The sequence below is a fragment of the Hemiscyllium ocellatum genome, chromosome 15 (genome assembly GCF_020745735.1).
Source record: "Hemiscyllium ocellatum isolate sHemOce1 chromosome 15, sHemOce1.pat.X.cur, whole genome shotgun sequence".
In the NCBI taxonomy this organism is placed as follows: Eukaryota; Metazoa; Chordata; class Chondrichthyes; order Orectolobiformes; family Hemiscylliidae; genus Hemiscyllium; species Hemiscyllium ocellatum.
The window spans coordinates 2,264,207-2,289,651 of record NC_083415.1 but is presented as its reverse complement, the minus strand read 5'-3'; the positions used below and the strand labels follow the sequence as shown (position 1 = coordinate 2,289,651).

The 25,445-nt window shown below is 41.4% G+C and overlaps 1 protein-coding gene and 3 non-coding genes across 5 annotated transcripts in view; all 4 read right to left on the bottom strand.

The window, feature by feature from the left end:
* Positions 1-22,234, bottom strand: part of rae1 (ribonucleic acid export 1) — a 39,749-nt gene extending 17,515 nt beyond the window's left edge. The window contains exons 1-6 of one of the 2 annotated variants that reach the window (XM_060836236.1): positions 21,913-22,234; positions 20,387-20,478; positions 11,382-11,486; positions 2,501-2,593; positions 1,495-1,581; positions 225-311 (exon numbers count right to left, since the gene is read on the bottom strand). In XM_060836236.1, coding sequence (XP_060692219.1) covers positions 225-311; positions 1,495-1,581; positions 2,501-2,593; positions 11,382-11,486; positions 20,387-20,470 — 456 coding nt within the window. In that variant the 5' untranslated portion in view covers positions 20,471-20,478; positions 21,913-22,234. Of the gene's footprint in view, positions 1-224; positions 312-1,494; positions 1,582-2,500; positions 2,594-11,381; positions 11,487-20,386; positions 20,479-20,891; positions 21,004-21,912 lie in introns of those variants that run through there. The other variant, XM_060836237.1, reaches the window with a different exon arrangement.
* A 1,789-nt stretch (positions 22,235-24,023) lies between these two features.
* On the bottom strand, positions 24,024-24,096 carry trnak-cuu (transfer RNA lysine (anticodon CUU)). Its single transcript has one exon. It is a non-coding gene; the product is annotated as a tRNA-Lys (tRNA).
* Positions 24,097-24,117: 21 nt separating this feature from the next.
* On the bottom strand, positions 24,118-24,190 carry trnak-cuu (transfer RNA lysine (anticodon CUU)). Its single transcript has one exon. It is a non-coding gene; the product is annotated as a tRNA-Lys (tRNA).
* Positions 24,191-24,211: 21 nt separating this feature from the next.
* On the bottom strand, positions 24,212-24,284 carry trnak-cuu (transfer RNA lysine (anticodon CUU)). Its single transcript has one exon. It is a non-coding gene; the product is annotated as a tRNA-Lys (tRNA).
* Positions 24,285-25,445: the final 1,161 nt, after the last annotated feature.

Sequence of the window (25,445 nt, the reverse complement as noted above, 5' to 3'; positions counted from 1 at the left end):
TGTTACTATGTCAAAATTCTGGAATTCCCTCATTAAGAGTGATTTCACAGCATTGTTTGTAGCAACTCAAAAACACAGCTCATCACCACCTTCTCCAAGGCAACTTGGCAGTGACTGTTCCATTTCATGGATAACATTTTGTTTTCACACAAAGCCTGTGCTGCTGTATAACAGAATGAATGACAATTACAAGCTTAATATCAACACAAATATTGCGTTCATACCTTCAACGTCTTATCCCAGCTTCCAGTCATTACACAACTGTAGTTAGGTGCTTTGATCCAGTGGACGGTTTTAATGGGAGCATCGTGCTGTGGTTCAAATAGATATTATTACTAGTGCTATACTACTTAGAGAACTCAAACATTTAGGATTTTTCTTTATACTATGCAGCCTATTTTTTGCCCCTTCTCTTGTGAAAAATAACAAATCACATTTTAATTCCACCAGGCTCCAAACAAAAAGGTCATGTTTGGAAGACTGACGTTTTGTTACAGAAAACTCCAACTGTTAGAGAAGATGCTGGTTTTCCCAGGAGTTGTATTGATGTACAGTAGGAGGTCATCCAGTTCCTCAATTAGATCATGTCAACTCCATTTACCCACCTCTGATCCATATCCCTTGACAAACAGAAATCCATCAACAAAATAAAAGCAAAATATAGCAGATGCTGCGGTAAACACGAAGAGGTGCAAAGAACTATAGATGCTGGAAATCTGAAGTAAAAACAAAAACTGCAGGAAAAATGCAACAGGTCTGGCAGCATCGTTTACATTTCAGGTCCAGTGACCCATCTGCAGACTTCTAAAGAAGAGTCACTGAACCTGAAATGTTAACTCTACTTCCTCTCCACAGATACTGCCAGACCTGAAGCACTGTTAAGTATTCTGGCTGTAGCTGTGGACTAAGAAACAAGAATGAAAATTTCAAGTTAAATATCTCTCTTCTTCAGAACAATTATAATCTCAAAACTTTAAATTCACCCTTTTGGAATATTGATCCAGAATTCTATGATCATGTGTGTGAATTAATGCTTCCTCATTTCACTCCTGGATGATCTGGACCTCACCTTACAGATGTGCCCATTTGTGCTAGGTTCCCCACCAAAACAGTTGTTTTATACCAATTCTATTATCAGTTAAATGACATGACCATATCATCCCACAGTCCTCTAAACTCAATATGTAATTTATACTTCGTAAATCATCCGAGCCCACTGGAAATTGCCAGTGGCAAATTGTGAACATCAGTCTGTGTGACACCATTGCACAGCTACTGTTGGTCCCCAATATTGTTTGGAACTACATGTGCAAATTGACAACATGCACAGTCTACATCAAGGCTGATCACCAGTTTAGTAGTCTATCACGCTTGCGGACTTTTATGATTTTGAAAGGAATACAACAAAATCTACAATCTAAAAGAGACAAAAAGGCCCCATTTCATTTGTCTTTTGTCCAGTTTCCACTCAAAAGTACCATCGTTTCTACTTACTTGTGCAATCTGTATTGCCTGGTTGCTGTTGAGATCCCACATCTTTGCAGTTTTATCACATGATGCTGTGATCACTTTGCTCCCATCCTTTAAGGATACAAAGACATATTACTGTACAAGATTAAATGCAGTCTCACACAATGTGAACACTCCATACACACTATATGACATGAAAGCACATCATGGCACAATTTTAATAAACCCTCTTACTCATTGTACATATTAACCTCCATTAAGGCTATTTTGGTACATTTTATTCTTGTGTATCATGTTCAAAAGCTCCTTCTGTAACGAGTTAGCACTATTTCTTAAGGCTTGCTGACCAATGAGAGTGTGATCATCTTCACTGCTGTTCAGTCAAAATCCTGAAATTCCAGCTAATACTAGGTGTACTTTAGCTTTATATACTGTAGCTGTTCAACAGTATGCCCACCTTCTCTTCACAGGGGCGACATGTGGAGAACAAATGTCAGCCTGCCTTTTAAAAATAGCAGTGCCGGTAGGTAAGGTCATGAAAACAGTTAGCAGAACGCTGCCTGAGAAGTCTTCCGGCCCATCACATCATGCTGGTCAAAAACAACCACCTGATTATTCTAAGTCAATTTTGCAGCACCTAGCCCATAGCATTGTATGACTTGGCATTGCAAGTGCACACTGACATACTGCTTCAGTGTTGTGAGGATCTCTGCCTCCACTACTCTTACAAGCAGATTACCACCACCATCTAGGTGAAAACCTTCTTCCTCATTTGAGAAACCAAAGTAACAAAAAGAACTAGGGAGAGAATGCAGCCCATTCCAGTGTGAAGTACCATTCCACTCCTGTTTGAATAACTACAATTTCTGTATACCAATTCAAACGCAATTCTTTACCTGATTCTGTATTCTTTGCCCTAAGAATCTAGAAAGATGAGTATATCAAATTTCCTACTTTCATGACTGGATATTTTGATAAATACAGAATAGAACAAAATGTATTTGCAATATTAAATATTTAATCGACCTACATCACTCCAACAGACATCCAACACTGGACCTGTGTGCATCTGCTGGGCCTTTGGAACGGTCTGTCCACTGTCCTGAATCTCCCAGCAACGTACCTTCAAAAATAAAAACAAAGTTTCTACAACACTGCGCAAATCAAAAAGTAGTAATAATGAACTAACAATTCAGCTAACAGTATCATTCACAAAGAGAGAAAACCAAAACAATTCAGAAATTTAGATGAAAGAACGTAAGTGCAAAAGTGAGCAGCTAATGACTGAAAATCTCTCTGAGGACAATGTGAGGGAAGTCAAGATGAAAACATTTGTTGTAACAAGCATGGCCAATGAACTAACATAAACCCTTACCCACCATGTCAAATGGACACCATGGACCTATATCAAGTAACCTGCCTAACATAGAAAGCCAGAGCCGAAGTAGGCCATTTAGACTTCTGAGCATATTCTGCCATCTGATATGATCTTGGCTGATCCTCTACCATAATATTACCGCTTTCTCCCCTTACCTTCAACGTCTTTCTTGAATATATTCAGTGACTTGTCTCCAAGTCTTCTGTGGTATAAAATTCCACAGGTTCACTACGCTTTGAGTGAAGAAATCTTTACAGATCTCAGTCCTAAATGGTTTACCTAATGTCCCCGGTCATAGACTCCCCCACCAGGGGAAACATCCTCCCTGTATCTAGTATGTCCAGTCTTGTTGGAATGTTATAAGTTTCAATCAGATCCCCTCTCATGATTCTGAACTTAAGTAAATACAGACCGAATTGAACCAATCTCTCCTCATCTGACAGCCCTGGTATTCCCAGTATCAGCCAAATGAAACTCTGCTGCACTCCCTCTATGGTAAGTATACATTTTCGTAGGTAGGGCGAACAAAACTGTACCCAATATTCCAGGTCCGGTCTCAGCAAGGCCCTGTAAGACTTTCTACTTCTAAACTCAAATCCTCTTACAATGAACACCTGTACAGAGGAACCTTGATTATCCAAACGAGATGGGTGGGCACTATTTTGTTCGGATAATTGATCATTCGGATAATCAACTTTACCTTAAATAAGAGAAGCCACATTGATCTAATGCTGTACTCTACTGGAGAATTTATTTAAATCTTTAATTTTAATGAGTATGCTATTTAAACAAACTAATATTTGCATTCTGCAAATTAGAGGTGAAACCGAGAAGGACTTACCATCACATAAATATTGTATACTAAATCCCACCATTAAACAAGGTCCCGAACTGCTTCTATGATTGCAAGAGCATTTGTCAGTTTCTGTGAACTCGGGTGACAGAACCACCTCGCAGATGTTTACTTTCTTGGCCAATTTTCTTTTCATTAACGGCCCGGTAAAGTGACAGGATTACTGTAAAACATTTACTGTTGCAAAGGGCTGTGTAACTAAACCTTACCTAAAAATATCTAGTCACTGTTGCTTGAGCTGCTTGTGTTTCTTTGTTTCTGCCAGCGTTTTCACACGTTCTTCAGTACAGGTAAAACAAATTCACTTACCTCTTTGAGGGACCTCGAGATCTCCTTTGGATAATCCGAAATTCAGGAATTGATATTCCAATAATCAAGATTCCTCTGCACAATATTTGCCCTTCTAACTGCCCAGTACTTTCATTGACCAGTGTACAAGGACACACATTTCCCAATATGCCATCATATAAATAATACTATTCCTTTCTGTTTTTCATACTAAAGTGTGTAACTTCACATTTAGCCACATTGTACTGCACCTGCACACTCGATTTGTCTAAATCACCCCAAACGCTACTTGCATCCTCCTCACAATCCCATTCAGTTTTGTATTGTCAGCAAGCTTGGAAATGTTGCATTTGGTTCCCACATCCAGGCCATTTACATATTACTGTGAATAGCTGGTGTCCAAGCATTGATACTTGGGGTACACCACTAGTCATTGCTTGCCATGTGGGGGAAAAAAACATTTATTCTCACTGGTTTCTGTTTGTCAACTGATTTTCAACTAACCTGTTATGTAGGACCTTATCAAAAGCTTTCTGAAAACCCAAATACACCATATCCAGTGGTTCTCCCTTAACTATTTTATGAGTAACATCCTCCAAAATAAAATCCAGTAGATTTGTTAGGAATGATATGCCTTTCATTACCCATGCTGGTTTTGTTTAAGAGTTCTCTTATCACGTTTTTTTATAGTAGACTTTATCATTTTCCTCAGGACTGATGTTAGGCTAACTGGTTTGCTATTCTGTCTTTTTAAAAAGTGGGTTATATTTGCCACTTTCTAATCTGTAGCAACTGCTCAACAGTATGGAGTTTGGAAGATGGTCATCAATTCATCCAATATTTCCAGGGGTACTTCCTTCAGTATTCTGGGAAGTAGATTATCAAGCCCTGATGATATGTCAGCCTTTAACCTCATTAATATCCTAAGTACCGTTTTCTTACTAATTATAATTCCCTTCAATTTCATCCCCTTAGTGGACTCTTGGCTCCTTAATATTTCTGGTAGGTTACGTGTGCCATCTTTTGTGAAGACAGCACCAAAAGTACATTTTCAGTTCTTCTACTGTTTCTTTGTTTCCCATTATAAATGCCTTGGCTTCTGACTATAAGGGACCTACATTTGTCTTTATTAATCTTGTTCTCTTCACATATTTAGACACTGTTATGACATGTTTTAAGGCTCCCTATAATTTTACCATTGTATTCTATTTTCTCCCTCTTGATCAAACTTTTTGTCCTCTTTTGCTAAATTCTAAAATGCTTCTGATCCTCAGCTTTGCTGCATTTTCAGGCAATTTTATAAGTCTTCTCTCTGAATCTAACACTACCCATTATTTGCCTTATAACCCACTTTTCCTATATTATTTTTGCACCAGACAGGAATGAATAATTATTAAAATCATGCACAAATTCTTTAAATATTAGACATTGTCTGTCACTATCAACCCTTTCACTAAGATCCTCTAATCTATCCTGTCAATTTGCGCATCATACATTAGTGTTTCCCTTTATTCAGATTCAGGACCCTAGTATGACATTGAACTATCTGAACTTCACCTGACTGAAGAAGTCTAGAAGAATATCTTATCTAAGATAACTTGTTTTCTGGTTGGTTCCTCACCTATGTTGGTATTATAAAAACCCATCAAGTACAAATGCTGGGAAATCCTCCTCTACAATATCATTCTAATTTGGTTTGTCCAAAATGTACGTAAATAAAAATCTTCCATGGTTACAGTTGTACCTTTATTGCATGCATCACTGATGTCTTGTTTAATGCCTCCATATTCACTACTATTTGGTGCCCAAGAGATCATCCCTAATGTGTGTAGCTTGCTGTTTCACGTCTCCACCCAATCAGATTCCACATCATTTTTTTGTCACTATTGAATTGCTTTTAGTCCTTTAGTAGCATCACCAGCCCATCACCCCTCTGTTGTCTGTCCTTTTTTTTAGATTAGATTATTTACAGTGTGGAATCAGGCCCTTCGGCCCAACAAGTCCACACCGACCCGCCAAAGCGCAACCCACCCATACCCCTACATTTACCCTTACCTAACACCATGGGCAATTTAGCATAGCCAATTCACCTGACCCGCACATCTTTGGACTGTGGGAAGAAACCGGAGCACCTGGAGGAAACCCACGCAGACACGGGGAGAACGTGCAAACTCCACACAGTCAGTCGCCTGAGTCGGGAATTGAACCCGGGTCTCTAACCACTGTGCCACCGTGCCGCCCATATTATCCTTCCTAAATAATTAATACCCCTGGAATGTCTGGATGTTTAATTTTCCTCCTTCACCACCCTGCAGCAATGTCTCTGTAATCACCATTATATAGAGTCATAGCAATCTACAGCACATAAACAGACCCTTTGGTCCAACCCGTTTATGCCGACCAGATATCCTAAATTAATCTAGCCCCACTTTCCAGCATTTGGCCCACATCCCTCTAAACCCTTGCTATTCATGTATCCTTTTAAATGCAGTAATTGTACCAGCCTCCCTTGCTTCTTATGGCAGTTCATTCCATTCAAGCGCTACCCTTTGCATGACAAAGTTGCCCCTTAGGTCCCTTTTAAATCCATGCCTTCTCACGCTAACGCTATTCCCTCTAGTTTTGCACTCCCCCAACCTAGGGAACAGACTTTGTCTATTTACCCTATCCATGTCCCTCATGATTTTATAAACTTCTATAAGGTCACCCCTCAGCCTCCAACGTTCCAGGGAAGATAGCCCCAGGCTATTCAGCCTCTCCCTATAGCTCAAACATTCAAACCTTGGCAACATCCTTGTAAAACTTTTCTGAACTTTTTCAAGTTTCACAACATTGTTCCTTTAGGAAGTAGACCAGAATTGCACACAACATTCCAAAAGAGGCCTAACCAATGCCCTGTATAGACGCAACATGACCTCCCAACACCTATGCTGAACACTGCTACCCAACATACTAAAGCATACTAAGAGCTTTCTTCACTTACCGAGACTCCACTTTCAAGGAGCTATGAATGTGCACTCCAAGGTCTCTTTCTTCAGCAACACACCGCAGGTCCTTAACATTAAATGTGTAAGTCCTGCCCTGATTTGCCTTTCCAAAAAGCAGCACCTCACATTTATCTAAATTAAACTCCATCTGCCACTCCTCGGCCCATTGGCCAATCTGATCAAGATCCCATTGTACTCGGAGGTAACCCTCTTCGTTGTCCACTACACCTCCAATTTTGGTGTCATCTGCAAACTTACTAATTGTACCTCCTATGTTCGCGTCAAAATTATTTATATAAATGACAAAAAGTAGCAAACCAAGCACCATACTTGTCGCACTCCACTGGTCACAGGCCTCCAGTCTGAAAAGCAACCCTCCACCACCACTCTTGAGCCAGTTTTTTACCTTCGAGCCAGTTCTGCATCCAAATGGCTAAGTTTCCCTGTATTCCATGAGATCTAACCTTGCTAGGGGCGGCACGGTGGCATAGTGGTTAGCACTGCTGCCTCACAGCGCCAGCAACCTGGGTTCAATTCCCGACTCAGGCGACTGACTGTGTGGAGTTTGCACGTTCTCCCCGTGTCTGCGTGGGTTTCCTCCGGGTGCTCCGGTTTCCTCCCACAGTCCAAAGACCTGCAGGTCAGGTGAATTGGCCATGCTAAATTGCCCGTAGTGCTAGGTAAGGGGTAAATGTAGGGGTATGGGTGGGTTGCGCTTCGGCGGGTCGGTGTGGACTTGTTGGGCCGAAGGGCCTGTTTCCATACTGTAAGTAATCTAAAAAAATCTAATCTAATCTAATCAGTCTCCCTTGGGGAACCTTGTCGAAAGCCTTACTGAAGTCCATATAGATCACATCTACCGCTCTGCCCTCATCAATCCTCTTTGTCATTTCTTCAAAAACTCAATCAAGTTACTGAGACATGATTTCCCATGCACAAAGCCATGTTGACTATCCCTCATCAGTCCTTGCCTTTCCAAATAAGTGTAAATCCTGTCCCTCAGGATTTCTTCCAACAGCTTGCCCACCACCGACGTCAGGCTCACCGGTCTATAGTTCCCCTGGCTTTTCCTTACCACCTTTTTTAAATAGTGGCACCACATTAGCCAACCTCCAGCCTTCCGAAACCTCACCTATGACTATCTATGATCCAAATATCTCAGCAAGACGCTTTCCTAGATTCCCACAGAGTTCTAGCATACACCTGATCAGGTACTGGGGATTCATCCATCTTTATGTGTTTTAAAACATAAAGCACCTCCTCCTCTGTAATATGGACATTTTTCAAGATGTCACCAACTATTTCCCCCACATTCTGTATCTTCCATGTTCTTCTCCACATTAAACTCTGATGCAAAATACTTGTTTAGTATCCCTACCATCTCCTGTGGTTCCACACATAGGCTGACTTGCTGATCTTTGTGGGGTCCTGTTCTCTCTCTAGTTACCCTTTTGACCTTAATGTATTTATTAAATTGCTTTGGACACTCCTTAACTCTATATGCCAAAGCTATGTCTTGCCCTTTTTGCCCTCCTGATTTCTCCTGCTACTGCCTTTATACTCTTCTAAGGATTCACTTGATCTCTGCTGACGTATGTTTCCTTCTTTTTCTTGACCAAATCCTCAAGTCCTCTAGTCATCCAGCATTCCTTGCACCTACCAGCCTTGCCTTTCACCCTAACAGGAACATACAGTCTCTGCACTGTCATTATCTCATTTTTGACGGCTTTCAATTTTCTAGCCATCCCTTTACCTGTGAACACTTGCACCCAATCAACTTTTGAAAATTTTTGCCTAATGCCATCAAAATTGGTCTTCCTCCAATTCAGTACTTTAACTTTTAGATCCTGTCTATCCCTTTTCCATCACTATTGTAAAACTAATACAATTCGTTCACTGGCCCCAAAGTGCTCCCCCACTGACACCTCAGTCACTTGCCCTGCCTTATTTCCCAAGAGTAGGTCTAATTTTGCACCTTCTCGAGTAGAGACATACACTGAATCAGAAACTTTTCTTGTACAGATTTAACAAATTCCTCTCCATCTAAACCCTTAACACAATGGCAGTCCCACTCTATGTTTGGAAAGTTAAAATTTCCTAACATTACCACCTTGTTTTTCTTACAGATGACCATCAGCTTCTTACAAATTTGTTTTTCAATTTGCTGCTGACTATTAGGGGGTCCATAATACAATCCAATAAAGCTATCACCCTTTCTTATTTCTCAGCTCCACCCAAATAACTTCCTTGATGTAGTCCCAGGAATATCCTCCCTCAGTACAGCAGTAATGCTATCCCTAATCAAAAATGCCACTCGTCCTCCTCTCTTGACCCCCTTTCTAACCTTCCTATAGCATTTTTATCCTGGAACATTAAGCTCTCAGTCTTGTCCATCCCGGAGTCACATTTCTGTAATTGCTATGATACCCCAGTCCCATGTTCCTAACCATGCCCTGTAGTTCATCTGTTAGGCCTCTTGCATTAGAAAAATGCAGGTTAATTTAGATTAGATTAGACTTAGATTAGACTTACAGTGTGGAAACAGGCCCTTCGGCCCAACAAGTCCACACCGACCCGCCGAAGCGAAACCCACCCATACCCCTACATTACCCCTTACCTAACACTACGGGCAATTTTTAGCATGGCCAATTCACCTGACCCGCACATCTTTGGACTGTGGGAGGAAACCGGAGCACCCAGAGGAAACCCACGCAGACACGGGGAGAACGTGCAAACTCCACACAGTCAGTCGCCTGAGTCGGGAATTGAACCCGGGTCTTCAGGCGCTGTGAGGCAGCAGTGCTAACCACTGTGCCACCGTGCCGCCCGTACCTCGCTCTCTGCTTTGTTCCTTCCTGCCCTGTTTAACTTGCTCCTTTTCCCAACTGTACCAGCCTCAGACTGACCTCGTTACCCCATCCCTCATCTTACTAGTTTAAATACTCCCAACCAGCTCTAGCAAAGCTCCCTGCCAGTACATTAGTCCTCTGTCAATTCAGGTGCAATCTGTCCTTCTTATACAGGTCACTTCTACCACAGAAAAGATTCCAATGATCCGAAAATGTGAACCCTTCTCCCTGCACAAGCTCCTCAGCCACACATCCATCTACTCTATCCTCCTATTCCTACCCTCACTAACTCGTAGTACCAGGAGCAATCCAGACATTACTAACCTCCAGGACCTTCTTTTTAAATTCCTGCCCAACTTCCTATACTCCCCCTTTAGGATCTCATCCTTTTTTCCTTCCTGTGTCCTTAGTTCCAAAGTGTACATATCATGAGTTTTCCCCTAGGAGGTGACAGAGTTTCTGAGGAAATTTTGAGAATACCTCAGTCTTAGATAAAAACAAGACAAAAATTAAAAATAAAATACTGCAGATTCTGTAAATCTGAAAAACACCCAAAGGATGTTGAAAAACACTCAGCAGATTGGACACCAACTTTAGAGAGAACAATGTCAATGTTTCGGGTTAATGATTTTTTGATAAAATGTGGAGAAATTAAAGATTTAGCAGATTATAAACAAGTACGGCAGCTTGGAAAAGGAGATAGGAATGGAGTAAATTGCCATCTATAATTCCTCCACAGTCATCTCTCTTTTTATGGATTTGTGCCAATATCATCTCCTCTAGCCTTCCACCTTCTTTTGTCATTTATTCTCTCCTGCCTTCCACATTTCACAGGAATTCCTTTCATACTTTCACTTTACCCCTTTCGTATATGTTTATAACCCATTCTCTCAAACTTTCTAGTTATGATGAAAAGTCACAGATCCTAAACATGAACTACTTGTCTCTCCACTGATGCTGCCCTAACTTGGTGAATGCTTCCAGCACTTCATTTTGTGTTTTACATCAGATTTCAGTATTCACAGTCCTTTGCTTTTGCAATGTGGGCACCTGCTGACTAGTCGGAGACTGGTGGTTATGATGGAGAATCACACCTGAGCATCTGGAGTGTGATTTGATGTGAACCATGTAAATTGGGCCTGTGGAAAATACCAGAATCTGAACAGGCTTGGCACAGAAGTTGGTTCCAAAGCCTAGAAGAGACTGATCATTTAACACTGAGTTTATGAGACATTTAAAGGAGTATGTCCATTTGGAATTCTCTATCCCAGAGATGATGCTCAATTGCGTAGATATTTTTGGATGCTCATGGAGTCAAAGCACATGGCAAAGAAGCAGAAAAATGGAGTTGAAGCCAAAGATCACCCTTGACTATATTAAATGGTGAAAGAGGCTCACTAGACCAAATGGTTAGATCCTGTTCCTGTTTTTTAGGAGTATAAAACTTAGCTATCATACAATGACATGAAGTGGAAGCTTACCAAAAAGACAGTGCAGAAAGCAGCAAGACAGAGAACACCATAAATAAAGGCATCACCATTAGATCAATTACTCACATCGTTGGCCCAGGATCCAGCAATGAGAAAGTTTCCTGGTAACGTTGGAGGGCTAAACTCCAGGCAGCTGATGCTGTCATCAGGAGGAGACACCACTTCAATATCCTGTGGAAACAACATTGTTACATCAGAACACAACTGTTCAATATACTCGACATAATAAACTGTTGGTTGGCTTTCTCTGCAGGATTTACACCAGACCTAGTGCAAATGGAACTATTTTTCTACAATAGCCCAATCTATTTTAGAGCAGGCTGAAAAGTCTACTCCTGCTCCTATTTTCTACGTATACAAACATTATACGTTCCTTCCTCCCTTCACTTGCAGTTGAAATCATGACTTGTTCCATTTCCTCTACAAATCCCTCAGCTTTTCTTTCTCAAGTCAACAAGCTTTCACATGCTAAACTTTGCATCAATTGTAACATCCTCGCTGACCTCCTCTTTGCTCTCACTTTCACCTTTCTCTTAAATAATAAGAAAATTGAATGTAGCATTTCAACAATGTAGCATTCAAATAAAAACATGAATTATTTACAGACAACCTTCACAGAATCCTCTTTATTAAATCACACTCTTGGATGGATCCATAAAGAATTAACCTCAAAAATCAAGTAAGACTGGATATGTGGAACAGACAAATAAAAGCAAAATACTGTAAATGTTTGAAATTTGAAACAAATAGAACATTGAAGTTACTCAACAATCTTGTCAACATCTGTGCAGAGAGAAACAGAAGTAACATTTCAGTTCTGAAAAGTTACTGGACTCAAAATGTTAATGCTGTTCCTCTCTCCAAAATGCTGCCAGACTTTGAGTGCCTCCAGCATTCTCTGTACATGTGAAACAGCCACTGCTCCATTTCTATTCAGATCTTCTCTCTCTGATATCTTGAATTTGGTGCTGCTGTTTCTCCTACTCTACTTCAGGAGTATAGAACAGTCCAGCACAGTACAGGCCCTTCGGCCCAAGACATCACTGAGCATTTATCTTAATCTAAGATCAACCTAACCTTGACACTCCTCAATTTACTGTCTTCCATATGTTTAACCAGCAGTCGCTTAAATGTCCCAAACGTCTCTGACTTTACTACTACCGCTGGCAGTGCATTCCACTCTCTACGCAAAAAACCTACCTCTGACATCTCCCTACACCTTCCTCCAATCACCTTATAATTATGATCCCCTTGTGACAGCCATTTCTGCCCTGGGGAAAAATCTCTAGCTATCTGTGTGGAGTTTGCACATTCTCCCCGTGTCTGTGTGGGTTTCCTCCGGGTGCTCCAGTTTCCTCCCACAGTCCAAAAATGTGCAGGTTAGGTGAATCGGCCATGTTAAATTGCCCGTAGTGTTAGGTGAAGGGGTAAATGTAGGGGAATGGGTCTGGGTGGGTTGCTCTTCAGACGGTCAGTGTGAACTTGTTGGAAGTAATCTAATCTAATCTAATCTACTCTCTCTATGCCTCTCATTACCTTGTACACCCCTACCAAGTCACCTCTCTTCCTTCTTCTGTCCAGTATGAAATCTCTCTTCACAAGACAAGCCCTCCAATCCAGGCAGCATCCTGGTAAATCTCCTCTGCACCCTCTCTACATCTACATCTACATCTTCCTTATAATGAGGTGACCAGAACTGCACACAATATTCCAAGTGTGGTCTGACCAGGGTTACACAGAGCTACAGCAAAACCTCACGCTCTTAAACTCAATCCCTCTGTTAATGAAAGCCAAAACACCATACATCTTCTGAACCACCCTATCAACTTGGATGGCAACTTTGAGGGAACTATGTACGTGGATCCCAAGATTTAACCCTGCATTCAAATTCAACTTTCCAAAAACTTCACATTTATCCAGGTTGAACACCATCTGCCACTTCTCAGTCCAGCTCTGCATCCTGTCAATGTCTTGTCAGGATGCCTGCAACATCCCTCCACACTGTTCACAACACCAACAACCTTTAGGTCATCTGCAAACTTACTACCTCACCCTTCTACTTCCTCATCCAAGTCATTTATAAAAACTACAAAGAGCACAGGCCCAAGAACAGATCCCTGCAGGACGCCACTGGTCACCAACCTCCAGGCAGAAATCCTTCCATCCACTACCACTCGCTGTCTCCTTCCGGACAGCCAATTCTGTGTTCAGACAGCCAAATTTCCCTGTATCCCATACTTCCTAACTTTCTGAATGAGCCTACATTGGGGAACCTTATCAAATGCCTGACTGAAAGTCATATACACCGCATCCACTGCTAGACCTTCGTTGACTTTTCTTGTCACATCCTCAAACAATGCAATAAGGCTTGTGAGGCATGACCTGCCCCTCACAAAGCCACGCTGACTATCTTTAATCAAACTTCCAAATGGTCATAAATCCTATCTCTTAGAATCCTTTCTTACCACAGACGTAATTCCCAGGGATTTCCCTATTCCCTTTCTTGAACAAAGGAACAACATTCGCCTCCCTCCAATCATCTGTACTACTCCAGTGGCGAGGGAGGATGCAAAGATCATTCCTTGCTTCCCAGAATTTCCAACACATCCAATTTCTTAATATCAATCTGTTCAAGCCTGTTAACCTGGTCTCATTATCACCAGGACCCTCTCTCTACTGAATACTGAAGCAAAAAACTCATTTAAGGGCCTCCCCTATGACTTCAGACTCCAGGCACAAGTTCCCTCCACTAGCTCTGTTCGGCCCAACCCTGCATTCAATGCACATATCATTTCATTGAGACATTTCGGATTCTTAATGGGCTTGACAGGGTAAATGCTGGGAAGATGCATTCTCTCACTGGACAGTCTAGAATTAAGGAGCTGAAAAATGTGTTGCTGGAGAAGGGCAGTAGGTCAGGCAGCATCCAAGCAGCAGGAAAATCGATATTTCGGGCATAAGCCCTTATGCCTGAAGTGTCGATTCTCCTGCTCCTTGGATGCTGCGCTTTTCCAGCAACACATTTTTCAGCTCTGATCTCCAGCATCTGCAGTCCTCACTTTCTCCGAGAATTAAGGAGCGTCAACTTAAAATTGAGATGAGAAGGAATTTATCTTCTAAGAGGAATGAGAGTCTCTTGCCACAGAGGACTGAGGAGGCAGAGTTCTTGTGTATATTCAAGGCTGAGATAGATAGATTCTTGATCAGCAGGGGATCAAAGGTTCTAGGAAAAATGCAGGAAAGTGAGGAATGTTGGATTAGCCATGATCCTATTAAATGGTAGATCAGGCCCGAAGGTGAACAACTTACCCTGCTTCTATTTCTTATGGTCAATCACCGGTTCACCACTCATCCATCAACAGCATCCTTGACATTCATGTGAATTATCTCTGACTGTTTCTTTCCCTCCTGCATTCCTACAATATGCTTTCCATTGACCTACATACAAAGTTATCACATTTATTCAGATGATTCCACTTCTCCGAGGAGTTACTGAAAAGATCAATTTCAAAACCCCCACCCACCCCAGTTGAGATCTACACACCACATTAGCACGCCAGTTCCTCCACACATTCATGCATGTTTGTTTGTAAGTCACATTTGTCCTTCTGTCCTACCAGCTCCCTCTTCTCCAGATGCCAATCTGCAAACAAATCAGTCCCATCAACATGTGCCTTTCCCCTTCTTTTCTCCATTCCCCACATCCAGCTGCCCTTTCCTTGGCATCTTTCATGCAACCATAAGAGATACAATGAGTGCCCATTTATCTTCACAATGCTTCTGCATCAGCACCAAGTATTTCTTCCATTTGAGATATCAACCTCGCTGTCCCCTTTCTAATTCAGCACATTGTATTTGCTGCTCGCTGTGTAGTCTTTATATTAAAGAGACTAAACGCAGATTAGATGTGTACAAGACCTGCTTCTGATTCATTTGAACACCCCTGTTCAATATCTTTCCATGTCCTCCCCAGCAATGGTCAATGTAAAATTCAGAAGTACCTCATCATTCTGCTGGACAAACACCGGTCAACAAAACAGTTGATCACATTTATGCTATTTTCAGAGCAGATGTTTCTTACTTAATATCCTTTATCTTAAGAACAGACACTTGCATTTTCTGTTTACAGACAATTTCACTTGTACAAATCATATACTCGTGTGAAATAATTCAGGTGCAAAAAAGAAAATACCCTCAAAAGTTGTCACAAAAGATATAAAGGTGCCCATGTATTCATGAATATGCTATAAAAGGATTTAAAATACTTATACTTAAATCTGAACATTACAAATTTCCTGAGGTGCATCACAGGAACATTTTTAAATAGTTCTGGTTGTAGGTTTGCTCACTGAGTTGGAAGGTTCATTTTCAGACGTTTCATCACCATACTAGATAACATCATCAGTGAGCCTCCGCTGAAGCACTGGTGGTGTAGCCCGCTTTCTATTTATAAATGGGTATATTTACATTTCCAGCTCAGTGAGCAAACCTACATCCGGAACCTCAACCTGAGCTACAAATCTTCTCAAAATTCCCTCTTTTTAAATAGCATAGGGCACAGCCACAGAAAGGGATAGTAGGACAAATGATCAAAGACTTGGTCACAGCCAGCAGTTTTAATGGGCTTCTCCAAAGGAGAGAAAAGCAGGAAGGTTTAGCAGCAGATAATCACAGATCTTGGGACCCAGACCGCTGAAAGCACAGTCACCACTGTTGGCTGAATTAAACCTGAGGTTGGCCAGAATTGGAAGAATGTAGAGATCTGGGAGAGTTTTACAGCTAGGAAAAGATTAGAGTGTCAAGGAGGGGTGAGACCATGGATAGGAATTTACCACCAAAATGAGAATTTTCAAACAGGTCCAAAGCCAATGTTGGTCAACAATCAGAAAGATGATGGATGAATAGGACTTAGTCTGAGTGGGCAGCAGAATTCTGGATGTGCTGCAGTTTATGACAGGTAAAAGACTGTAGACTGCCCAGGAAAGCAGTGGAATAGTCAAATTTAATGTAACATAGACACAGATGAAGATTTCAACCACAAGTAAGCTGTGATGGGGCATTGTCAGGTGACGTTGACAGCGAAAGCATATCATCTTGGTTTCAGAACAAATGCTCATCTCAAATAGGACAGCAATGTTGCATACAGTCTGGTACAGCTTCAGACATCTGGCCAGGAAAAAGATGGAATTTGCGGCAGAGATGGTAAACAACGGCTTTAACAGCTTGGAGGAAACTTCTCCTCTTTAAATAATGGGTGTTGGCCAAGTGGCCTGTAAGATGAAGAAACACAAGCAAGGCAACCACCCATCAAGACTCTCCACTATTCAATGAGATCATGTCTGAACTGATAAGTTACTTTCCTGGTTTTTCTCCATGATCTTCGATTCCTTTACTGATTAACATTTTATCTATCTCAGTCTTGAATATATTTAGCAATCCAGCCTCAAGAGTTCTTTATGATAAAGATGACCACAGATTCACCACCCTCATGAATCTCCTCCTCATCTTTTTCTTAGATGGATGACTCCTTACTCTTCAGATTATGCCTTTTGAGATTATGAGCAAAGGTTAAACAGGCTGGGACTAGACTCCTTGTAATTTAGAATAAGAAGTCATCTCATTGAAATATACAGAAATTCTTAAGTGGTCTGACCGGGTAAATGCTGAGAGGATGTTTCCCATCATGGGTGAGTCCTGGACTGGAGGCACAATTTAAGATTGAGATAAGGAGGAATTTCTTCTCTAAGACGGTTGAGTGTCTTTGGAATTCCACCCCACAGGAAGCTGTGGAGGTACAGTCCTTGTGTATATTTAAGGTTGAGATAGATTCTTGATCAGTCGGGGAACCAAGGATTATGACGAAAATGCAGGGAAGTGGTTACGAGGAATATCGGATCAGCCATGAATCGCAAAGCAGACTCCAGGGACCAAATGGCTTATTGCTGTTCCTTTTTTTTTAAATGGTCTTAATTTCTCCCACAAGGGGAAATAACTTTTCCGCATGTACCATGTCAAGTCCCTTAAGCACCTTGCATGTTTTGATAAGGCCACCTCTCATTCTACTAAATTCCAATGATGACAACTTACTAAATCTCACCTCGAAGACAGTTCCTTCATAACCAAAACCAGCCTAGTGAAACTTGTCTGGATTGCCTCCAATGCCAGTATATCTTTTCGAAGACAAGGGGCCCCAAAACTGTTCACAGTACAGGTCATTCTGCTCTAACGCAAGTTTTGTCAGTGCGAATAGGCTATAACGCAGTTGACGGATTGTGGACGTTATTTGGATAACACAAAGTTTCTAATAAATGATACATTGATTTCCTATTAGCAACCTTCTGCAGTGCAATTTTCTATAGCGGTTTTCCATAGTGCAAGATTACAAAGAAATACAATTGACACATTATAGCAGAATGACCTGTATTCCAAATGTGGTCTGACTAATGATTTGTATAGTTTTAGTAAGATTTCCCTATTTTTATAATCCATTCCCTTTCAAATAAAGGCGAGCAATCCATTTGTCTTCTCTATTATTTGTTTAACCTTGGATGTTAGCTTTTTAAAATTTAAACTTGAGAACTCCCAAATCTCTGTTCTGTAGCCTTCTACAGTCTTTCCCCATTTCAATACTTTTCAGCTCCTGTAGTCTTCCTGCTAAGGTGCACCACTTCACATTTTCCCACAGTATATTCTATTTGCCAAATTTTAGCCCACTCAGCTAACTTGTCTGTACCCATCAGTAGGCTCGGTGTCATCCTCACCCCTTGCTTTTACATCTATTTTTGTGGCCATTCCAATACTTGGCTCTAGTACATTCATTCACTTTCCTCATCCAAGTCAGAGGCAGTGAGATCAGGGGAGTGAAGTAAAACTGCATGTACCTGTGGGATGCAGGTACAGTTACAACATTTTTTAAAAGACATTTTGATAAATTCATGAATAGGAAAGGGTTGAAGGGATATGGGCCAAACACAGGCAAGTGGGAGTAGTTTAGTTTTTAGACATGGTCTGTGTGGACAAGTTGAACCGAAGGGTCTGTTCCCATGGGGTATGACTCTGTAACACAGGAGATCATGTTTTCAGATGGTGCTGCCAAGGGTCAGCATTTGGTTGAGAAATAGGAGGAAGACATTTGAGAGCACCAGAGGGAATGATGCACGAAAGGAAAGATGAGCTAAAACAATTGATTCTCTTGCTGTGTTGGGACCAGCTGAGGTCAGTCCCACCCAGTTGGGCAACAGAGGGGCATCTCTGAAGAATGATGAGCAACTAACCGCAAAAAGCTGAAGAGGGACCCTGGTCAGAGCCACACAGGACTGTGTTAAGGGCAGTTTCAGGAGACTGGCAGGATATAAACCTAATTTGGAGCAGGGTAGAAATGCAGGAACAATAAGCATGGTTCAGACAGAAATGGAGTTTGGAGACAGGCTAGTTGTTTGAAGGGATAGAAAGTTAAGATTTATTTAAAGAGGGGTTGGTGATAGCAGCTCCAAATGGAGAGGGACAGTCCTTGAGATGAGAGAATCACTTACAGAATCAATTAACATGACAGCCAGAGAGGAGAATTTGAACCAAGAACTTGAGTTTTTTAGATCATTTCTTTGGATGACTTTTCCACTACACCATAACAACTCTGTGCCAAAATCCCAAAAATGAAGGTAGAGGTTTCCACCAAGGTTTAATTCTATAAGTGAGGGCTTCCCAAAGTTATTTAATTCACTCAGAGGATGTGGGCGTCTCTGGCTAGGTCAGCATTTATTGCCCATCCCTAATTGCCCAGGGAGCAGTTAAGAGTCAACTACAGTTGTTTTGGGTCTGAGGTTGCAGGTAGGCCAGACCAGGTAAGAATGACAGATTTCGTTCCCTAAAGGACATTAGTGAATCAGATAGGCTTTTCCAACTTGGGCATCATTAGACCCTTAATTCCAGATTCTTTACTGAATTCAAATTTCACCATCTGCCATGGCAGGATTTGACCCTGTGTCTTCAGAACTTTAGTTGAGTTTCTGGATTAATAGTCTAGCAATAACACCACCAAGCCATTGCCTCCCCAAAGTGAGGTCACAATCAGAAATGGTGTGGCTGTAAGTTGTGTGATGACAACCACAATAATGAGCTCTGAATGAGTCACAACAACTGTGTTCCAACTCCAACAGGCCCCTGCTCTCACATTTTAAAGCCTCAAAATGGAGTCACAATAAGAAATAGTTTCTCCAACTAAGAAACTGTCTTCTTTCCCTATTAGGAAAGCCTAGATTTGAAAAGATGACATTTATCAGGAAAAACAAAACACCACTTTACTCACAAAACACATTGCTAAATAATACCTAAATATTGGCAATTATCATGTTGATTTGCTCTTGTTCAAGAACAGACACTTCACATTGCAGTTGCATTCCACAGAAGATCACAATTTTGAAGTCAAGCACAAAAGGTTAGCAACATTAATCTTTATCAAGAACTATGATCTTTAGTGATCTGAGTGGAAACCCTAATATGTAAATACATATACTGAAAATCAAGTGTAACCAATGCTTTCTCTAAACTGTGTTATCGTTTACACTCTTCAAATTATTCTGCCAATATGGGTGGCTGTGAAAACATTTAAAGGAGATGCACACAAAAAAAATTAACTGCATTCTTCAATGAAACAACTATAGGGAAGAGTGGTCATGATTTATGCAATCGTCAACATCTAATCCTAATGCAACCTAATGAGCCCTTTTGAAGTATTACAAAAGTTGAAATGCAGAAAATTTGGCAAGCTCCCACAACATCCACATATATATTACCAAGAATACACCTGCTCATATTTAAATAATGCCACGCTGTGATAACCAGCATAGTGTGCAAACACAGCAGCATTCCCTCAGTCAATGGTCAGTCAAGTCCCTGGTGTTGGTCTTTAACCCATAGATGGAAGGATCACCGACTGAGCCTAAGCTGACAAAAAAAAGAAACTTACTATTCATAACATTTCTCCATTTAATATACAGTTGCAGTGACTACTTATCTGTTTTGTATCAAAACAGATTCAGTACCAGTGCTGTATACCCCCTAATGTACCGTACCTTCATAGGATTGTGGTTGTCAGTTGTTGTCCCTCCAAACATGCTCCCAGTTCCAAACCCTCCACTTGTTCCAAATATGCTCATTTTAGACTCTGCAAACAATGAATTTTAAAATCAATAATGATTACAGATAGGACTTAATAACCACTGATACAGGTAATAACCACTGAAACGAGGTACTGATACAGTTAAATGATTTCAGATGGGTAGAGGTCCACATGACAAAATAAACCATTGTAGACCACTTGGCTGGCAGGTCTTTCTTGCTGTTGTGAAATTTTTAAAACAAAAAATTCATTGTTTTTAAGGAATCATAAAAATAAGTTACACACAAAGACTGTCAAAGTTAAGTGCGGAAAAGACTCATAGGCATGAATTGATTTTGTGACAAAGTTAGGGAGCACTTCCTGCCAAACATTACATTTAAGCTAACACTGAAAAAAAGCTGTGTATTTATGTACATTCAAATTGTTTCTCAGTTTTGACAAATCATGAGATGACATACTGAGTGAGGATCAATCACAACGTTAAGCATAGATAGATTGGAGCTGCTATTTATCACTGGGGAGAGCTTCCATTTATCCTCATTCCTACAGAAGCTATAAGGATCTGGGCCTGGAATCCCGCCCTGAGTTGGTGCTCCATTCAGCTCCTTACTTACAACTAGAAATGCCAGCAACACTGCTGGGGAGGGAACTTTCAAATTTCCCACTTCTTCACATCCAATCTCAAAATATGTGGACATCATCCCTGATAAGACCCCCACCTGATCACCAATCAAGAAGTAAAAGCCAAGGTGTGAAAACTGTGTATGAAAACCCGAGGCATTTCATAGGAGTCACATGAAACAAACACTTTGCACTGTGATAGTGGGTCTAGTCTGCAGAATATAGCTCTGCATGCAGCCACTACAGAAAGCTATTGGGGTACACAGCTAAATGCAGCCATGAGGATAGTTTCAGAACCTTGAAGAACAATTGAACTGAACGGCTCCCAGTGCTGTCCCAACATCCTGACTGAAAACAAAAAATACTGGAGACCAGAGTGGTCAAGCAGTATCCTGATCTCCAGCACTTTTTGTATTCAGTACAGATTCCAGCATCTGCAGTAATTCCCTTCTATATTCTGCCCCACTTCCTCCTACTAACGGAGGTCAGTCCTGTGTTTGGAGAGACAGGAAAGATCAACTCTAACATTCCCATTTACAAAAATTTCACAAAAACAGACAAGTATGCAAAATTCTGGATAGCAGCAGCTAATACAGGCACAGAACCACAATGCAGGTGGAATTCTGGGTCACACGTTGCCTGTAAAAACCACAAGTGAGCCAAGAGCAGAGGTGTTGCCAATGAACACTGTGTACATCTGCACAGGGGAAGATGGGCTCCATGTGCAGGGTGAGGGAGGAGGAGGAAGCGCCCCTGGCAGTCAGCAGCCAGAGGGGTTTGCTGAAAGAAAGGACACCACATTTCTGCACTGAGTCCCCCCAAAGCAGGTAATGTCAGGTTTGTGCATGTTACAGTTACCTGCAGCCTGTCACTGCACCCACACACACAGACACAGAGAGACGCGGCTCTGGATGCTTCAGGCCCCCTGACCCTGACCCGGCCCCGGGCTGCTGCCCCCGATGGTCCCCAGCTCTCCCTCTCCTCCCGGTCCCTCTCTCTCTCTCTGGGCCTCGCTGTCTCTCTCTCTCCCTCTCCCCGGGTCCCCTCTCTATCCTTCTCTCTCTCTCTCTCCAGGCCCTGTCTCTATCTCCCTCCCTCCCCCCGTGCCTTCTCACTATCCCTCTCTCTCTATCCCTTTATTTTTCTCTCTCCTGGGCCCTGTCTCTATCCCTCTCTCACACACACTCACACCCTCTCGAGTATGGTTCGCCAGAGCTGCCCAAACACCGTCTGTACGATCCGCGATTGCACTTCCGATTTCAAAACCCTGCTGTATTCCCCTTTCTCGACATTCATTATATCCATTACCTTTTCCCTTTACATATCATATGTTTGATTCCTTTACTTTGTCCCCATCAGTTTTAAGGTTGAATATATATTTTAATGACTCAAGTGTTTTTTTTCCAGAAGTATTCAGCCTCCACAATGCACCAACCTATTCAAAATCTATTAACAGAAATTGCTGGAGAAATTCAGCAGGTCTGGCAGTATCTGTGGAGTGAACGCAAGTTTTTAATTCAATGTGATTGACTTTCCTCAGAATTCTGACTGGTTTGAGATGTTGGTTGAGCAACAACATTTTGACCAACATGCTGGGAGATATAATTAAAAACTGAAAGAACTGCGGATGCTGTAAATCAGAAACAAAAACTGAAATTGCTGGGAAAACTCAGCACGCCTGGCAACGTCTGTGGAGAGAAATCAGAATTAATTTCGCTCAACCTGCATTCCAGAGGTGAGGTGCGAGTGATAGCCCTTGACATCAAGGCCACATTTAGCTAAGCGTGGTGCCAGCAAGCCTAGCAAAATTGTAATCAATTAAAATTGGGGTGGGGAATGCTGTCCACTGATTGGAGTCCTTGGCACGCAGGAAGCTGTTGGAGATCAGTCACCTCAGCTCCAGGACATCTCAGTAGAAGTTCCTCAGGATAGTGTCCTAGGCCCAAACATCTCCAGCTACTTCATTAATGACCTTCCTTCCATCATAACATCAGAAGTGAGGATGTTTGCTGATGATTAAACAAAGTTCAACATTGTTCACGACTCCTCAGATACTGAATCAGCCCGCTTTGAAATGAAGGAGGAACTGGACAGGAAAACACTATTTGTGCAATGACCACTTCCAAAAAGAGAAAATCGAACCTCTACCTCTCAAGTTTTAATGGTGTTACTATAACTGAATTTGCCGTTAGTAACATCCTGATGTTATCATTGACTAGAAACTGAGCGGGATTAGTGATGTAAATACTGTGACTCCACATGCTGATCAGGGGCTTGGAATCCTACAGGAGAAAGTGAGGTCTGCAGATGCTGGAGATCAGAGCTGAAAATGTGTTGCTGGAAAAGCGCAGCAGGTCAGGCAGCATCCAAGGAGCAGGAGAGTTGACGTTTCGGGCTCATTCAGGAATTATTACAGCAAATAAGCATCCTTCTTCCATTATGTCCAAAAGTTTCAAAGAACATCCATCCATGTCCACCATTTAAAGGCTCAAGTCAAAGAATGTGATGGAATACTCCTCAATTATGTGGATGAATGCAGCTCCATTAATACTCCATAAACCTGATATCATGGCTTGGATAATTTATGGGAGTTAAGGAGGGGAGAAAGAATTACAATTAGTGAAGGCGGGAATGAGAATAGGAAAATAGGAAGAGAGATGCAGAATGGGAAACTGGTGGGATGGGGAGCAAGAATTAGAGAATGAGGGAACAATTTTCATACAGGAAACTAGGTGATTTTCTCTTAGTGAAATTAATCCTTCCAATCAGAAACTTCATTCTGCGATACACACTAAAGTGCATTCAAACTGAGTGTGTTCCTGAAAATTGGAACGTTCAGCCAAATCAGAATTAGCCAATCCAAGCCTTAGAGACAAATACCCAATCAGAGCACTGAAAGCCAAACAAATTAGCCAATGTTAATCTAGTCTGAGAAAGAAAATTTAACATCCTGGCAGTATTCATCTTGCCGCCCAACGTGGGGCTCGAACCCACGACCCTGAGATTAAGAGTCTCATGCTCTACCGACTGAGCTAGCCGGGCTGTTAAATGAAATGTACACGCCGCCCAACGTGGGGCTCGAACCCACGACCCTGAGATTAAGAGTCTCATGCTCTACCGACTGAGCTAGCCAGGCTGTTAAATGAAACGTACACGCCGCCCAACGTGGGGCTCGAACCCACGACCCTGAGATTAAGAGTCTCATGCTCTACCGACTGAGCTAGCCAGGCTGTTATGCTCAAAATGTTGAATTCTCTGTTCCTGAGATGCTGCCTGGCCTGCTGTGCTTTGACCAGCAACACGTTTGCAGCAGTATTCATCTTGCAATTAACATCACTTAAAATTAAACCAGATTTCTGGTCTTTACTACATGAGAAGGTAACTGCATAATTTGACTGCCTCATTTCCTACATGACAATGACAGTTACATGTTAGAATTCTATTTCATTGGCTGCAATTTACTTTGGGATGACCTGAGGATTGGATTAGTGTATAAAATAATAGCAAGTCAAGAGTTCAAAGCAGAAAGTCACTGCAGAGATGAATAGTTTCAGTTAAAATATGTTGCTATCTACCAATAAATAAAAGAACATTTTAATTTGCCATGTTCAATTTCACCCTTGTGCTCCCTGTGTACTTAAAAATAATTCCAGTAACAGATAGGTGGAGAAATTGATTTTAAAAATGTCATAATTAATATCTAGAAAAATACAGTGGCATCTGTTATATTCCATCAGATAACTGTATTTAAATAGAATTTAAAGCCATGCTTTTAAATGAGAGTTTTATTTCAGGTAGTCACACTCTATAAACTCTCACCCACGATTACTAGCTCCCTGTATTTGTGCAAGTAATTCAAACCCATATAACTCCGAATTAAAGAATCCCCTTCCGTAAGGGCATTCCTTCAGACCACATGAGGCAATAACAGATTTCCCTTTTTAGTTTTAGATAAATCAATCTATAATAACGTGTAAAAACATATAAAATGTCAAGATTATTTTCCCAGATTACATTCTTTACACAGTAAAGTTCCAAGCTTCCTTATTCCAGCAATTCCAAAGGTTTTGCTGAACTCATTCCTTACTTTGTAAAGCTATCAAATATCTCCACTCCCCAGCATCTCTTTTAAATCTGCAAACCTGGCCCTTAAAACATGGTATGGTTTGCTTTTAACTGAAGACCACCCGGTTTAATAAAACAGACCTTACTGAGAAGTACAAAAATCTTGCAGTATCATTTGGACCATGCACACATTTCTTTAACTTCCAGACTGTCACCACTGTGTTTTGTTCTTTTATTGCAGGATGAAGGAACACATCCCTCTCGAGCTGGTCTCCCTGCAGAAATGCAACGTTATTAATAATTGGTTTATACTCTTGGGCATTTGT